The following is an 18,016-nucleotide window of genomic DNA, read 5'->3' as shown; positions in this document are numbered from 1 at the left end:
AAACAAGTCATTAGCTTCCTCCACACACCTGTAGGCAGCCTCAGGCTGTAGTAAGGACGGGCTATTCGGAGAGAGCTATGAGCCGGGCCGAGCCAGGCTGGGCCGGCCAAGGAGGGCCACAGAGAGGCGGGTGTTGAGCCCTGAGGCAGCAGTGCTGTGCCAGGCCGGCAGGGTGGTGTCTGATGGTGTGCCAAGACTCTCTGCCCAGGTGGTAGAGCAGCAACACAGGCTGGTCTGTTTCTGTGCCAACTCCGCGCCCAGACCACTGTCTTCTCTGTCTGTGTATTCATGCTCAGACATGGCTTCAACTTATCCCCTTTTCCTTCTCAACTTTACTGCACCTTTCGCCAGCGTTCACCATTTAACTGATGGCGATACCGGCCTTCATTGGGCGAATGGTTTTTGCATGCATTCACTAGTGGTACGGGAGGAGTTGTTTGGCATGGATTTCAACGCCACAGTGGATATTTGAGAAACACGTTTGTGTCGCCACGTATTTCCCTCTGTTGTAGTGTTCAGTAAATACAGAGCCTTGTGGTGCAGAGGCCCAGCCTAGAGCGAGGGGAAGTCCCAGCAGAGTGTGTAGAGCAGCACACTGCTTCGGTCTAAACTCTTTGAAGGAGGGAGGTGAGTGTGAGTGGGGGCTGGTTCTGGTCCTGTATGTGTGGGTGGATGAGGAGGGGTCAGGTTTATCCCTAAAGGCAAGGGAGGCCTTGGCCTGCGGCTGAACCTCACACTCTTGACAGCTGGTGTTGACCTGCACTGTGACCCCTCCTCTCCCCCCCCGGTTCACACACACACACATCAGGAGACCACGTACTCCCTCCCGCACATTTTACAAAAGAACCACAATCACCTGAGGAGGAAACGGTGTATATACGTTGTCTGACGCAAGCACACAAATACGAGAGCAAAGAGCAGAGGAACTTTTGGGGGGATTTATTTCACCTGTGGGGTGAATAGAAAAATAGGATGAAGACAAAACTTTCGACGGGAAATCTAGAGACCATTTTTAATTAATTTCTTGCGTAGTTTAAAAAAAAAACAAATTCAAAACATTTGCATTAAGAGCTTTGTGTGCCTTTCTTTTCCCTGCAACCAAGAGAAAACAAAGTAAAAGTATCTTTGGAATCCATTTTAAGGGCTAATTATAATACATATCATAATCTGCTTTATCTACTACATCAAAAGTCCTATAAATATTTTTTCCTCATATTTATATGCTGAAGTAGCATTCAAGATTAGAGCGTTTTTAATATTACACTTTTTTTTTTTAAATGGCAGAACAAAAGAATGAACGAAAGTACCACCAAAGTTCAGCAAGTCACATTTCTTCAGTAAAGAAAACCTTATTCGTGCAACTACATTTAACAAAAAGTAAAAGTACCACGTAAGTAACCTTCAGGATATTTTCATCTTAAACATGATTCTGTACAATTTTGCATGTTCTTTCCTACCTCCCACAGTAGTCAACACGAGCATACTGACGTAAGCCGTACACACACCATAGCCCCCATTAAGGCTTGTCCATCTCACCAACGTCTGTCAGCCCAGTCTTTCTCTGAGACCATCAATGCAAAAAGAAGCAGAAACATGGTTTCAATTCCACACATCCGGTCATCTTTGGTATCAGGACAGTGGAATGCATAGTTGCAGTGGTAAGAGGGAGCTAGTCAGATCTGGCTGAGCATACGCTTCAACTCCAGCCTCCAGAAACCTGCTCCACGCACGCTGGCCTCGGGAAGCGAGCGCAGGGAGGGCATCTCTTTTAATTCCTGGGTTCTGCAGGGCTTGTGGTGAGAGCAGAGTCGTAGACAAGAGAAAGAAAGTGATGGAGTAGAGCTTCCTCCAGCCCAGGAAGGAAGGGTTTCCGCTAGCGTCTCACTTGCAAGAATGCCACATTTGTGGCAGGGCTTCGCTCCTTTTTTTTGGCAGGCTGTCTGTGACCAGCTGTCTCCTTTTCCTCTTTCTCTGTTCCTCCGTTGCTTCACGTGTCTCCCTTCCAACCCAGTTTGTTTGGATTTCGTTGGGCTACAGCCACGGCAGAGGAACTCAGAAGCTGATTGTGTTGCTAGAAAGGATCCAATTGTCTTTCATTCAAGTCCAATATTTTCAGTCATTTATAGGGGAGGAGGGAGACAATCTCCCCGGGTAAGGTCAGTTTGAGGCCTCCTCACCCCTTCCTGTCCTGTCCTGTCCTATGACGGAGTCTTGGCCTCGTATCGTCCCACTACCGTGGAGCCGTTGCCGTTTTCCTGCTTGGGGGAGGAGCAGCCTGGGGTGGGGCCGCTGTACGGAGAAGAGCTGCTGCTGGTGGAGGTGGGTCTATGGGGCAAGGGCAGAGAGAGGGGCAGGGGGGTGTCAGATGGCGTGGTCAGGGGGTCCCGATCGCGTTCTGGGTGGCGCAATGCAGCAGAAGGTGGAAATGGGAACGCCAGCGGGAATCCGGTCATGTAGAAAAGCCTGCCAACGCGGCGCGCTACCTGAGGAGACGAGAGGAGAGCATATGACTGTCAGCACAGCCTGCTGAGTAACGGATTAATGTTGTGTACTGTATTTTAAACAGAGAGAGAGAGTAGAAGAGAGGCTGTGGGGCTGGCTACTCTAAGGGAATCATCTATGTTATGCTAGCAGTTTTCCTGCAGCCTACGGACAGAAACACACACACAAATCCACTCGATCACACACAAGCACCCGCGCAAGTCAGTGGTGTGTGTACCTGTGAGCGGATCTTGAGCGCAGGCCCCAGCTTAAGTCCCATGGTGTTGAGCAGGTGCTCCTCAGTGAGCAGCGGTAATGTCTCTCCATCAATGGCCTGCTCCCGAAACACCTGGCGGAGACACAGCTGCTTCAGCCACAGCCCCGACATATACACACCCACACACACACATACACACTCATTCACGCAACCTTCAAAACAGTGATTCTGTCCCAAAATGTAATATACCCATTCTGAGAGGGGGAAATGGCTCATTTAATTTACAATAAAGGGTGCTAAGCAACATGTTATCTCTTAATATAATATCCACATGTCCATATGTACATTTCAATGCAAAAGCTTTGAGGGCCAAATGGAACAGCCTTGTTACTCCGTGCATTTCTGATGTTCATCTGAATCTAATAAAAAGCTAATTTCATACTAAGAGGACTACATTTTATAGGAGATGCCCACTTGAGTAGGCTGCCTTAATCAGTTGAAGACTCATATTAGCTTCCACAGAATTGTACTAATTGTTTTTGCACGGAAAAAGGGATTGTGGAATGTGATATCTGTTACGATGGAATCACTGCAAACCACAGGAAGAACAATTGCTGTGAAAAATGTAGGCAAGATTTGGTTTACTTGTTTTCTCAAATTCGGGATGTTACATTTTGGAACGTGTGGACACACACACACACACGCACACGCACGCACGCACACACACTGCATTCACACAGAGGCTGTAGGTGAACATGCACTGCTAACTCAACCTCATTCTCACAGAGCCCACCAATATGGCTGCGACGGTGACCGTGTTGGCATCCACACACATCCACATACACGGAAAGTACCACAGCAGTGTTGCAGTATGTGTTCTATCTGCTCTTCTATGGTTGCTAGTCAGCCTGCCCCTGGCCTCCATCCCTCCTCTCTCTCTCCTCCTCCTCCTCCTCCTTCTCCTCCCCCTCTCCTCACCTGTGTGTATTCAGCACATCCAGCCAGGCTGCTTATGAAGCCACACACGTCCTCCACACTCCACTTGCTGATGTCCTCCACAGGGTTTGCTGTGGCTGAGTCCTCCCCATCCATGAAAAGACCTCCCACAGAGCCTGAAAGCAGCAGCGGTGAAAAGAATGTGTCAATATAACCAGCTACAAAGTTGCTATTAAGAACTTTCAAAAATGCAGCTCAATATATTGTTTGCACAAATGTCACTTGGTCTCGAGGATGAACTGATTTGATTTTTGCAGTCAAAGTTGAAGGTATTAGTGACCACACAAAACACTACTATAACTCAAGAATTCCATAACTCAAGAATGAATTTGCTAATTATGAATATTTCATTATAACTGTCTAATGTGATGAAATAATTAATAAACATTATTTTGGTGACGTAAACTGCAACTTGACTGGTTGATGGTAATTCTAATTTCGTGACATCACACTGTACTATGAGTTTTAGGACACTTTTATGGCATAATATACTGTGACCTTTTATAGCAGTTAATATTTTTATGACACACTATCGAATTTCTATAACATTGTGGCATACTATAACTTTTTATGACATACTATACTAAGACTTTTGTCTTTTTTTGACATGCCTTACTATGACTTTTTTGACATGCTATACTATGACTTTTTCTTGACTTTTTTGACATGCTATACTATGACTTTTTTTTGACATGCTATACTATGACTTTTTTTTGACATGCTATACTATGACTTTTTTTTGACATGCTATACTATGACTTTTTTTTGACATGCTATACTATGACTTTTTTTTGACATGCTATACTATGACTTTTTTTTTACATGCTATACTATGACTTTTTCTTGACTTTTTTGACATGCTATACTATGACTTTTTCTTGACTTTTTTGACATGCTATACTATGACTTTTTTTTGACATGCTATACTATGACTTTTTTGACATGCTATACTATGACTTTTTCTTGACTTTTTTGACATGCTATACTATGACTTTTTTTTGACATGCTATACTATGACTTTTTTTTGACATGCTATACTATGACTTTTTTTTTACATGCTATACTATGACTTTTTCTTGACTTTTTTGACATGCTATACTATGACTTTTTTTTGACATGCTATACTATGACTTTTTTGTCTTTTTTCGACATGCTACTATGACTTTTTTCGACACACTTACTCTTTTATGAATTTTTTTGACATACCACTATGGCTTTTTTCAACATGTTATAATTTTTTTTCGACATGCTATACTATGACTTTTTTTTATAATTTTTTCCGTCATACTTTACTGTGACTTTTTACTTACTACTATGGCTTTACGAGTCATATACTACTACTATATAGTATGACTTTTTATGACATACATTTTTTGCATTATATACATTTTTATGTTTTAATAAACTATAATTTTCTTTGACATTCTTTCCTATGAATTTGACTGTTAATGGCATACTATAATATGGATGTTCTTAATATGGTGTTATATTACTTTTTTTAAAGACATATTGAACTATGACTTTATGAGATTTCTTATTGCATAACAATTTTTAGTGTGACTTTTTTATGACAATTGTTGTGCAAAAGCTTTCTGTTGAGATTTAAGGATAAAATTAGAGATGCACTGATTGTAAATTTCTCTCCCACGATACGTGCAAAATGTCAAAAATTCTAAATGGTATCCTTTAACTCTGTTATTGTTATCTTTAGTGCTCATCTGCATAAAACAAAAAATTCAAATGATTAGGAAGTAATTTGTATTTTTATGCTTGTTTTGATCAAAAGCAAATCTTGGCATTAGTAGGACTAATGTTGTATTCTAAGATAGTTAGAGCTAATGTTAGTAAGTGGGTCATAATTCCTTCCATGATATCCATTTTATATTGCTCTGAAAACATCTTCATACAGCTGTATTTATTCAAGTTTCTTGTCGAAACCTACATTAAATTTGTACACATCACAATAGTGTTATATTTTACCCAATGCAATATAATGCAAGTCAATCTAACATCTGTTAGCTGTTTCGTTCCATGGTGTTGGCAGACAAGCCAGTCATACACCGGAATTAATTACAACGTAATAAGCTTAATAGCAATAATAGTGATAATCTTTGCATCTCTAGATAAAAATCAACAAAAAGGTTCAGCTCTACTGACTAGATTTCTATCTTCTATCGTCAAAGGGATTGTTTGGGTATTTTGAAGTGGGGTTTCATGAGGTACTTATCCATGGTCAGTCGTGTATTATCTATAGTCGATGACAATCAGCAAACCCCCAGTATGGAGAGGCAGGCAGGAGTATGGACACAGGGGCAAAAAGATATACTGCTGCTGACTGGAGCAGCAGCAAAACATATTTTAGCTTCCTAAAACAAAGGCTCATCTCAAAAAAATCTATATCCGATTAGGCATACACAATATTTAAAATATTTTCTGATGAGAAACTAAACTGAACTGAGAGGGAAACATGTGTTTGTCACTGGAGTCTTCAAGGCTTTGAACAGAGCATAGATTTTACTGTTACTTCAGTTCCCCATCAGAAAGGGCCTGAGGGCATGAAAAGTGGTGAACATATTGTAAATATAGAATAAAATCATTTTGTTTAGCTGTGGCTTTCTTTAGAGGGATGAAGAAAAACATCCTTTCTCCAAATTGTTGGTGTGCTGACCATCATCTACGTAGGCAGTACACGGATAGTATCTCACAGAACCCCACTTCAAAACACCCTAACCACCTCTTCAAGTTGTTCATGTTGGAAACAATAGGATAAAGCTAGTTTATGGTAGTTTTCTTATGTACGTGCACAAACAACAGCCTCATCCCCCCACTTGCTGCCCACGTGGCTGTGCCGCTGGTGGTGTGCACGAGATCACACTGGGGTCAGAGGCAGGGCCCCGAACAGGGTCGCTCACACAAGGAGTGATGCTAATGGGTTTCACATGTCGACTGTGTGTGTGTGTGTGTGTGTGTGTGTGTGTGTGTGTGTGTGTGACTGAATCTCACCCGTGTGAAAGTAGGGGTTGGCGTAGGGGAATCCAAAGGGCAGTGACTGTCCGTGAAGAGCAGGCAGCGGTGGCATGAACCCAGGTGGCAGGTGATACTTGACATCAGCCTTGCCCAGTCCAGGGGTGAGGAGATGGCGACTGGGTGACTCCGTACCTGCTGAACTACAAGGGGCGCTCAGCCTGCCTGAGTTCTCTCCAGTCTCCTTAGCTCTGTCACACACTCCCTTGCTGCCGGTATCTTTACCCCCGTCTCGCTCCCTGTCCCTGGGTTTACTACTGGACTTGGCATTGACACTGTCCTGCTTCTCCTCATACATCTCTGTTTCACTGTCCGAGTCATTCATCTCCTCATCCTGCACCTCCCTGTCACCCTCCCTTCCTCTGTCTTCTCTCCCTTCTGTGAGATCCCCGGCATGGAGCTGAGTCTGGAGAGCCCTGCGGGGGCCCTTCCTGGATTCTGCATCCGGCCCAGCGGTAGATCTCTGTGCCTGCATGTCTTTGTGGGTGGAGGGTGGTCCTGGTTGTTGATGCTGGTGGTGGTTCAGGGTTAGGAGGGGTGTGGCAGCCCCATGGCGAAGCACCAGCATTGCATTCGAGCGGCGGGCCAGTTCCTCACGGAGCGGATGGCCCTCTGGGATGTCATGGAGGCTCCGCAAGGCTGGATGGTCAGGTGGCAGGCCAGGAGGTAGAGCTCCCAATGGGTCGGAGCTCAGAAGACGCTGCTGCTGCTGCTGCTGCTGTCGCTGTAGTTGGAGACTTTCCAACTCTTTCTGTCTCAGCAGCTCCGCCGAGATTTCAAGTCTAAGACAGTGAAACACACAGGGACTTTAGCATACAGGCCAAATCTTTACTGCGATGGAAATGAGTCGAAGCAAGGAGACCTCTAGAGATGGTAGAAGACTTATGCAGAAATATTTATTGATGCCGGATGGCCATGGTGAGAATCGAGGTTTGAGCAGTACAACAGCTATGAACTGAACAGTGTCGACCCCAAGCCTGCCTACCGTCCCTCCTGGGAGAGCATAAAAGCCTAGTTATCTTGAGGAAGCTGCCACAGCGTCTGTATTATGTCTAGGTTTAAGGTAAGAACTTTGTGTTCAGCCCTGAGAGACACGCTGGTGTCTTGTTTGTGACCTTGCCTCGCCTAGAGAAGCAGACACTTAATAACTCAGATTAAATGTGAACCTATTCATAAGATGACATGTATTAAATCTTACACTGAGGGAATCAGGTACAGAGGAAATCCCCTCACATTTCCATTTTATAAGTACTCCACATTTACAGCACCTCTTTTGGTGTGTTTTAAAAACAGTGTCCACAAATTTGCCCTCTCCAAAAAACAAATCACACTATTGTGACACACACCTGGCCAGATTCTGCTTCCTCAGCATCTCCTGTTGCCGAGCGAAGAGCTCCGCTTGAGCTGGTTGGAGGAAACCATATCCTGTGACAGAAAAGGCAAGAAAACACAAACCTGTAAGCAAAGCTTTACAAAGTGACATGGAAGTTCCCAAATGATAGAAGCAGGAAAATGCAAATATACCAAAAGGTATCCTGCTAACCCTTTATACATTTTTAAAATAATAAAATATAATTAAGCCAACATTCCTTTTCATATTGGTGCAAATATGAGAATATTTATGTTTTATATATATATATTTTTACACAGGTATTCGTAGGTTGCATGCATCTCCATCGGTATTGTGCATTAGTACTATCTATTTAACCCTATCGTGATTTATGACTCACCAGGGGCCTGGCAAAGAGCAGAGGGCATGCCCAGAAAAGGAGGTCGCAGATGAGGTCCTAAGGCGATGTGAGGGGCAGTTGGAGGTGACAGCAGGGGTGGAGGGTGAGACAGATCTCTGTGGACACAAGCATCAAAAAATGTAAATAAAGACAACATTGAGTTGGGTTTCACTGGATGCTTTTGAAGCATGGAGGGATGTATATTGTGCGTTTCCCGACGTTAAAAGAATAGCGTCTCTCAACTCTTTCTTCATGCATGTGTGCATGCTGCCACACCAATGTATGCAGTGTATTTTTATCAGTGGAGCTCCAGAGGCCCCCGTGTCGCCCCAGTGCCTCATCAGTCTTGTCACGCCGCAGCAAGCGCCGCTGGCCATTGCTGTACCCTGGACTGCAGCCTTTTCTTCCCCTGCCGCCGCCACACACACGCGCACACACACAATATATACACAGCCACACACATACACACAACTCTAGACCCACACACATAATGAGGGCTGAATGCACAATGCCAGTGTGTCATGCTCCGACAGCTGGGGCGGCCCTTGCGTCTTGACCGGGGCCACGGGCTGAAGGACCTTCTAATTAACACTCATCCCTCCTCTCTTCTCTCCCTTTTTTACGCCCTCCTCTCCATTTCCCTCCCTCTCTCCCTCTCATTCTATAGGCTGCATTGAAACTGGTGAAAAGATGGAGCGTCCTGCAACCTGTGCTTCTGAAAAGGCCTCTCTCCATTATTGGTATCGTCTTTTGTCCTCCTTGAGGGGGAAAGGCGCCTCACAACTTGCTCCCCTCGCTTCATCTCTTGTTCTGTCTTAACCATCTCTTTTTTCTGTTACTCCTTTCCTCCACTTTTACTTCTTTCACCTCTCTATGTATTTTCCCCTCCCCTCTTAGTCACTCCGTCTCATCCTGTCTCTTTAACCAAGCCTTGTCTTGCCTCTATGCATTTCTTTCAGCTTCTCTCCCACTTAGGTTTTCACTGAATTCCGCTGACAATCTTCCTAGTGTTTCTCTCGTTTCATGCACATCGTCATGGGTACAGGGTACATGGTTTTGAGAAAGCGGATAAAAAAGAAACTGTCACAAGAGTGAGGAGTCTGCACCGTGACCCTTTGAAAGTCTCCAAGTGTGGATGATGATGCTCTCCGCCTGCCTGGTGTCTCAAACCACAGCTGTTTCCAGGGCCTTTTGCCGAGCTCCCCTCTCTACCCACACCTCTCCTGGCTCTCGCTTCTCTCCTCCTGAGCCGCTGCTATCACACCAATCAGAGCTCAGCTGTGTGTGACTGCCGCAGCACAAAAGCATACATGGGAAACAAGCTGAGGAAAACAACAAAAATCAAAACCAACACTGGGACGCATGCAACCGCAAATATTGTTTTGCAACTGTGTTCAAATTAGCTAGCGCCTGCATGTCTCCAGCCTCACTAAATGTTGAGGGAGAGGGAGAGAGAGGGAGGAACTGCAAGGAGGGAGGGCAAGCAAGAGCGGGGAGATGAGATGGGGGGGGGTTGGAGCCAGTACTGAGACGCCGGTGTGTGTGTGTGTGTGTGTGTGTGTGTGTGTGTGTGTGTGTGCATGTGTGAAGGGGGGGGGGGATGAAAACCATTCATCGATCGCCTCCGCCGCTGAAATGTTAATGCTAATCGTATAACTGCTCTCTCCGGCGGTGCCTCGCACTCCAGTGGCAGCTCCAATTAATCTTGGGTGAGGGCTACGGCGCGTGACCCCGGAGCCGCAAGCCGGGGCCCCGCTAGCCGCTGCTTATGTAATTACACCGCCCAGTGTGTAATCACCTGGCCTAATCCCTTGGGGCTCGCAATTAGCCTTGCGACGCACAGTTCCACTAGGCCACGCTAAGGCGTCCGCAAAACTCCCATCCACCCCCACCCTGGCTCCCGCATGCCAAACTTCCATCCCCCACCCCCCCACCCCTTTCTGATACTCCCTCCCTTTCCTCCCTCTCCTTGCACCGCCTACTCTTGCCTAGCGTTAGCCCGCAGATGAATAACGGTCAATTAAAGCTGCATGACTGGGGCTGCCAGGCGTCTGCGCCACCATAATTAGGCCTAATCACGGGGAGTGAGAGAGACGGAGGGAAGGGGAGAAAGAGTGTGTGTCTGACACTCCCCTCCACTCCCTTCCTACATCTCTCCCTCTCTTCCTCCTTTTATAGGAGGCAATTTTAACGGAGGAGTGGCAGACATTAGTCATTTTGCTCTGGGGTTGTGTGTCTGTGTGTACATGTGTCCGTCCGTCTGTCTGATTTTCTTTCTGACCCCTCTGTGCATTTTGTAGGCAAACCACTAGCATGCTATAAAAAGATGAGGCAAAAACACCGTTTTGCATGAGACTGAGAATGGGCAGATTTACAAATGGTCGGGCTGATAATCACGTAAAACTCTATCACTGGATGCTGCTGCCGCCCTCCCGTCCACCCCCACCCCCCTGCCTCCCTCCCTCCCTCTCTCTCTGCCTGCAGTGAGGCCAGGGGCTCCTGGGGAATTCACTGGTGTGTGACGACCTGTCAGAGTGGCGACAGCGGTCCCGTCCCGCAGCAGCCCAAGCAGTGTGTGCGTATGTGTGTGTGTCCGGGTGTGCGTGTAGGGGTTTGTGTGTGTGTGTGTGTGTGTGTGTGTGTGACAGGGCTGCCCTTAATGACGGGAGTGTGGGGGGATTAGGAGCGCCGCGCGACCGCCTTCGGCTCCTTCTCCGCAGGAACACATTTACACAGGAAGCTCATTAAAATGGATGAGGCTCCCTCCACGCTCGTTCTCTCGCTCGCTCACTCCCTTCCTCCCTCCCTCCCTCCCTCCCTCCCCTTATCTCACTCTCTCCGTCACTTCGTCCTCTCGCCATCTCCTCTCTTCTTCTGTTTTGCTTACCTCCCTTCATCCCCATTTTAAGCTCCATGTTTTCCACTTCCTCTCTCTCTCTCTCTCTCTCTCTCTCTCTCTCTCTCTCTCTCTCTCTCTCTCTCTCTCTTTCTCTCCATCCTTTCCCTATTTGCCTTGCAGATGCTTGGTGAGCTTTGCCATTTAAGGCCAGACAAATGGAGCGCCAGGCTCTAAGCCCATCGAGCGGCCCTAATGATTTGTTTTTAACAATGGGCCCTAATGGGCCCCAGATAATCAATGATGAGGGGTCGATGGAAAGGTGAGCCACGGAGAGAGTTAGAGAGGGGGAGAGGGGGGAGAGCTTCCATCGCATCCTCAAATTCTCAGCCCTGGCTTTTTCATTGTATCTCAGTTTTTTTGCTTTTAGTCACCAATTATCTGGATTTTAATTTTCTCTTCACTTAGCACTCGTTCAACTCTCAGGTCTCGGCTTAATTTTCACCCTCTATTTTTGCAGGTTGTGTATAGTAGATTTTAAGGGGGGTAAGTAGTCTACCATTAGACACGCATATACATTATGTAGTCAAATGCATGTTTACACCCCCATTAGATTGTTCAACATCTGATTCCAAATCTATAGGCATTAACATGCTGCTTTAACAGGCTCTACTCTTCTGGGAAGGTTTTTGGAAGCTGGCTGCTCCCATTCAGTCCCAACAGCATTAGTGAGGTCAGGCTGTGATGTTGGGCCTGGTATATATTCTGCTATTCAGTTTGTCCTAAAAGTCTCTGATTGGACACTGCAGGCCATTCAAGTTCTTCCATATCAAACTGAGAAATTCAATTCTTTATGGGGCATTGTCATGTTGATGCATGAGGGGGGAATTCCCAAACTGTTGCCACAAAACACACCATCGTCTAAAAATACATTTTACGCTGTACGCTGCATCGATATAATAGTTGAAAACAGACAAGCCCGAGACCAAAACAACACATTTCCACATGCTTTGGGCATGCTTGTGGAAAGGGCACTTCCACAACACATTTTCCTTATTAATCCCTATTTTTTATTGACTCAAACACAAAAAACAGTGAGGCACGGGGAGGGAGAGGGGGAAAGTGAGGTAGAGAAGACGGACGGAGGGACTGATGGATGGAGGAAGGGCAAGGCCTAGTTAACTCCCCCATGTCCTGTGTGGCTAATTACTCTGTGCGCTGTCAGAGAACAGCCGCGGCTCACTGACTACATTCACACACTGCACTTCTGGCCTCGAAAATACACACAAATTAGCAGACATATTCACTCACACAAACGCAAATTTAATCCGCACAGATATGCACACATGCAGACCGCCAGCTTGAAAAATGGAACAAACACACACGCGAACAATCAGCCCCCCCCCCAACCCCCCCACAGCCTCCCAGAGCTGCACCACACAGCGCCTGGCCGCTCTGCTTCCTGCTTATATCCCCACCCCTACCTCTCAACCCCCCCCACCCCCTCCCTGTCTCTCTCTCTCACACACACACACACACACACACACACACACACACACACACACACACACACACACGCACACACACACACACACACAACCTCCCCCCCCTGCTGCCGCACCGCCGGCCCATTATCGATCCCCCGCTTCTCCCCGCGCCACATAAATAATCGACAAGCAATTACCCGCCCACTCCCGCTGCCCCCGGCTTTGTTTGGGAGGCGCAGGGGCCAACGCTGGGGGGGAGAGGAGGGAGGAAGAGCCGGGGATGCAGGCGTGCAGCTCCACAGTGGTAGCCAAGAGGTTATTGGATCCATAGTTTAGCCATGTATGTGGAGCTGCACGCACAAAACGTGCACTGCAGCACAGTAAAAAAAAACAAAAAAGCCAAATATGAGATCAGATCTTGCTGCGAAACCTTGGAATGAGTGGAAGAATTTGGTAGAAAAGTGCAGCGGTGTGGTGATGCAACCTGGCAGGTGATTTGCTCCTTCTACCGTTTCTCCCACTGACAAGATTTTTCTGTAAAATCGGAACATTCTCCGTTGTGATTCCATGTACGTGTGCTCACATCAACTGGTGCCTCTTATCTGGTGTGTAGAGGATGCAGGTCTTGGTCTTTATTAATCATTCATAATGCTGCCATTGCAAGGAGGGCAGGGTTGCCGTTTCAATAGTAAGCTATGGCCGGGTTGACGTGGAGTTTCCAGTCGAGTGTTTGCATATGTTTCTTACCTGTCAGTGTAGTGTGCGTCCCGGTGCTGAGGCAGACCCTGCTTCCGTCTCTGGCTGGATGAAGAGGAGCTGCCTGCGGAGGGCAGGTGAGCTTCTAAGGCCGCTGGATTCCTCACCGCTGCAGCCAACACCTCCTGGCGAGCACGCAGCATGTCTGCATAAGAAACGAAGGTGGAGGAAAAGCACAGTGGAGAGGTGAGAAGATAGAGTTGACATGACGAAGACGATGAAGGATTAACGTTTTTAAAGAAAAAATAGGGGGGGCAGAAGGGGTGGAAGAATTGCAGGGGGAGAAGAGGTGAGGATAAAAATAAATATCCAATAATAATATCCAGCTGCTCATGTCTATGCGGAGACTAACAGGAACTCAGCTTCGGATGGAACATTATTAAACAGGAAAATCCCGCTGACCGTACATTTCACCAGCTTATGGTGATGACTTATTTTAAGTGCGTTTGCTGTAAGTGTCAACATGTTTTCAACAATGTGAGGGTCACTCATTCATATTGAAAATGATTGTTACGAGTTTTCTAATCCCCCATCCATTTACATGTACAGACACGCATGAGCACACGCACACGCTCATCAAGGATAAACAAAAAACAGACATTTTGGCAGCGGGGTAGGAAATCAGCACACAGCGCTCAAGTCCATCTGTTAGGCTTTGGAGCGGAACTGACCAGTTTCAGGCAAATGTGAGGAAATAAAGAGGTGGAAGGAGAGAACATGAAAAGGCCAGGAAGTCGGCATGAAAAATGATGGTGCGTGATGATGTTTTTAAAACATATAATGATGAGTGTGTTTTTGTACAACCGAGCGAAAAAAATGACTTCACCCACCAGGGGTGTTTTTACCCCATTGCACCTTCGCCACCATCACGCCTTCTCCCTCCGTCTCGGCCTGCCCCCTCTCTCCACCTTCTGCCCTCTACCGCTCGCCTCATTCCATCTCTTTCTTTGCACAGCCCTCTCTCTCTCTCTCTCCCTCTCCAAGCAGCCCCGGCTCTCTCTCGCTCTCGCAGGAGAAGAGGCCTCATCATTATCAGCCGAGCCAGGCCACACCAGGAGACATGGCTTCTAATGAGAGAAAAATCCATCCTGCTCTCTCTCTCTCCTCCCTCTCTCTGCCTCAATCTATCTATCCTCTCTCTCCGCTCTTCTCCACCTCCTCCCCTCCTCCCCCTCTTTTTTAATTAGACAGATCCCTCGGGAGCTAGGGGCCATTTCCGCCGCCGGTACGGGTGTGACGTGTTTGTGTGTGTCTGTGTCTGTGTGATTTAGGTGCTTGCATGTGTGCGCCTGCCTGTGTGTGTGTGTGTGTGTGTGTGTGTGTGCTGAAGCAGTTGAGCGGGCGCCGGGATGGGGGGGGTGAAGCGACAGATATTAATGCGGCCTAGCTCCGGTGTATCGATCTGTTTGCTGCGCCAGGCCACAGGGGACTCGGCTGGCGGCAGACAAGGGTGTGTGTGTGTGTGTGTGTGTGTGTGTGTGTGTGGGTAAGCGGGGGGGTGGGGGGGTGGGGGGGGTTGTGAGAGATAAGGGAGGGATCAGAGGGAACTGGAGCCCCAGAGCGCACACACAAACACACACACACACACACAGTCTATTTTGCACTTGCATACACTATGCAGGGGTGACTACTAGGTGGAAGAGTTGACCTCTATGAGTTTCCTGTGGTCACAATCCCACCTCACCAATTATTTTGTATGACTGGGTCAGTTAAAGGAGCACTCCATTGATTTAGTATTGCACTTACGTAAAGTTTGGAGCCTTCCAAGCGACATATTTAAAAGCAACGGTGCAGATCTATTCTGTGGAGCCCAAGACAACCACCTGACTACGGTATATGGCAGCAGAAATAGAAACAAGTAAGAACTCTGACTTTAGGCTGCAGACCTTAATTAGTAGAGCTCTAAAAACACTGATTAAACTGCAATTCCCATAATGCAACTCAACAACTCTCCCTGCCTTGCAAATATCCACGTCTTTTCAATGCTGCTAGCCCAGTTTGTAACGCAAGCTTTGTACTTCATACAACCATTTCAACAGGATGAGTAATACTATGCCTATTAAATTGGCTTTTAGGGTCTTAAGCCAGAAAGACACTGATGCTATGAGTCCAAATTCAACCAATCAAACGCCACTGACCTAAGCAATGACCTAAGCCATGACCTCAACTCAGATGTTTCTGTAAGAGAGTTAAATGATGATTCAGTGGGTTATTTACACTGTTAGTTATGTGGTCTGGCGAAGAATATTATTTGTTTATTTTATTTCAGTCAGACAACTCGAATGTTTATTGTAGCAACAGTAATAGTTTGAGTTTAGCGTCTAGGCTCCAGCATCATCAATCCCATATATGATTACATAGAGATGATGGGAAGTGATGATGAATAAATATCTGAAAATAATAATCTTAAATTCTCTATTATTTCTTCCATTTCTCATCTTCTTCCATTCTCCATTTTTTTGCACCCTCCCACCCCCACCTCACTCTCTCCAATTCTCTTTCATGTGAGCTGAGAAGAGCAGGTCACCTGGGGCTTAAACCTTCAGTGTGTGTTGTGTGAGTCTACAAAGTAGATACTCGGATTCAGAATTTCCCCTCTAAAACGCTTGCAGAGTCCCTTCATCTGCAAATTGGGGTTCTAATTGAGGACCCACAAACACACACACACACACATTTTGCACAAAGTTATTTTGGGAGGTCCCAGTTTACCACTCGGACCCATCCCGCTTATCCCTCTTTTGTCCCCATTTTTCTCCCCGCCATCATTCCTGGTGTTGGGCTGAAATCCCCTCAGTTAAGCTGGGTTTTTCGCGTTCCCAGAATGCAGAGGAGCGCTACAGCGATGCAGCTTGGCCAGCCTTGTGATGGATTTGGCGGACTGGCAGGTGCACAAAAGCTGACATCCATCCACTAAAACACACCATATACCAGAAAATGAAGGATCTTTTCAGGAAGATGCATTCAGCCGCTATCATAGGCTTAGCTGGCAGTAAATATGTGGCAATTTTGTCGCACTGAAAGTCTTGTGGCGGTTTGTTGACCAGTTTTGAGGCTCTTTGGCATGATGAAGAGATGTTGTGTGCAGCTTCATGTTTCAAATCAGACTAAAATGCAAGAGACAAAACAGAAGCACGCCCCTTCCATCCCACCCCTCCGTTCACTTTCATCTGGATAGCTACCCCCACCTCTCTTTTCCTTTTCTCTCGCCCTCACTCTCCTTTCATCATATCAAGAGGGAGGGAAAACCCTTCTGGCCATTTCTACAACCCCTCTACCCCCAATTTCAGCCCCCCACTCCCCTTCCCTACTCTTCTTTTGCCCATCAGGTCCAGATAGAACTTCTCAACAACACCTTGCACCTACACATTCACACACACATGCACACAGAATTCCTCCTTCACACACACACACACACACACACACACACACACACACACACACACACACACACACACACACACACACTTTAATTTTCTGTGCCCGACACTTCAAACACATGAAAGGATGCTCTGCGGGGACCAAGGCTAAAGGGAAGGTTGGAGGTGGGGGAAAGGAAAAGGGGGAGGAGGAGGGGAGAGGGTATAAAAGCAGTGCTTGAGATGGAGATGTGTAGGAAAGATGGTGGTGATGGGGGCCCAAGAGGGAGGAAAGGAGGGGTCACAGGGGCCCCATCAGAGACCAGGTCAATGTCAAGGGGCTCTTGCTGAATTGATTCGCGGCTGCCTCTCAAGAGACAAAACAGCCGTCCCTCTGTCCCACCTCCTGGACCGCTTCTGCCTGAGAGTGTCCGTTTCCTAACAAACTCCGACTGTTAATTGGAGAAGGCGAGGATGTGACGGTAGTGTTATACAACGTTTTCTACATAATCTCGTAAGCAGTGTGTGACAGACGGAGTTGCCAGGTGTGGAAGAAAAGGAATATTAGCAACACAAAAGGCTCTGGGAGAGTTGGCTGTGTGATAGCGTCCTCATTTTCCATTTATCTGACAGGAACAAATATAAGAGTGAATGTAAACCACATGTGGCTAAATCTTATTGTATAATTGTGTTTCAAATGTTAGTTGTATGTGACCCAAGCATCGTCAATAAACCGTAAAATTGGGACAGTATGGAAACTATCAAATGATTTGGGATGTGCAAGTAAAGAAAGAGACCGTGTATATCTATATTGCGCCAGAGCGTCTCATACCAGCAAGGTTTCTGGGAAAGGAAGCCAGCGCTCAGGCTGCACCCTGGGTCATAAAACCCCCACAATGCACTGCATCTTGCCTCTAACTCCTCTAAGACACAGGGAAAAGGCAATTAAAGCGTTTATAGGCTTCGCCCCCTAGATTTGCAGCCAGCAATTAAAAATCATTACTAATCAAATAAAAATAAAAGTGGCTCAAACTACAATTCAGCCAGGGCATCGATTGGATTTATGCTACCACAAAAAAAGCTCGTAAAGACGGGTAAGACTTAATGTTACATTCTTTACAAAAATGTGAGAA

The 18,016-nt window shown here is 46.6% G+C and overlaps 2 protein-coding genes across 4 annotated transcripts in view; one reads left to right on the top strand and one right to left on the bottom strand.

Annotated features, from left to right (window-relative positions):
* The first annotated feature begins 2 nt into the window (after positions 1-2).
* Positions 3-18,016, top strand: part of atp5pb (ATP synthase peripheral stalk-membrane subunit b) — a 339,131-nt gene continuing 321,117 nt past the window's right edge. The window contains exon 1 of the mRNA XM_084016024.1: positions 3-6. The gene's annotated coding sequence lies outside the window, so the exon portion shown is untranslated. The remainder of the gene's footprint in view (positions 7-18,016) is intronic.
* The window catches only part of samd11 (sterile alpha motif domain containing 11), a 51,262-nt gene continuing 34,173 nt past the window's right edge, over positions 928-18,016 (bottom strand). For 2 of the 3 annotated variants that reach the window (XM_084016004.1, XM_084016005.1), the window contains exons 7-13: positions 13,519-13,672; positions 8,449-8,564; positions 8,065-8,143; positions 6,698-7,500; positions 3,677-3,810; positions 2,720-2,830; positions 928-2,483 (exon numbers count right to left, since the gene is read on the bottom strand). In XM_084016004.1, coding sequence (XP_083872130.1) covers positions 2,199-2,483; positions 2,720-2,830; positions 3,677-3,810; positions 6,698-7,500; positions 8,065-8,143; positions 8,449-8,564; positions 13,519-13,672 — 1,682 coding nt within the window. In that variant the 3' untranslated portion in view covers positions 928-2,198. The remainder of the gene's footprint in view (positions 2,484-2,719; positions 2,831-3,676; positions 3,811-6,697; positions 7,501-8,064; positions 8,144-8,448; positions 8,565-13,518; positions 13,673-18,016) is intronic. The other variant, XM_084016006.1, reaches the window with a different exon arrangement.

The sequence above is a fragment of the Eutrigla gurnardus genome (genome assembly GCF_963514095.1).
Source record: "Eutrigla gurnardus genome assembly, chromosome: 8".
Taxonomy (NCBI): Eukaryota; Metazoa; Chordata; class Actinopteri; order Perciformes; family Triglidae; genus Eutrigla; species Eutrigla gurnardus.
The sequence above is the reverse complement of the archived record's forward strand: the minus strand, read 5'-3'. Positions and strand labels throughout refer to the sequence as shown.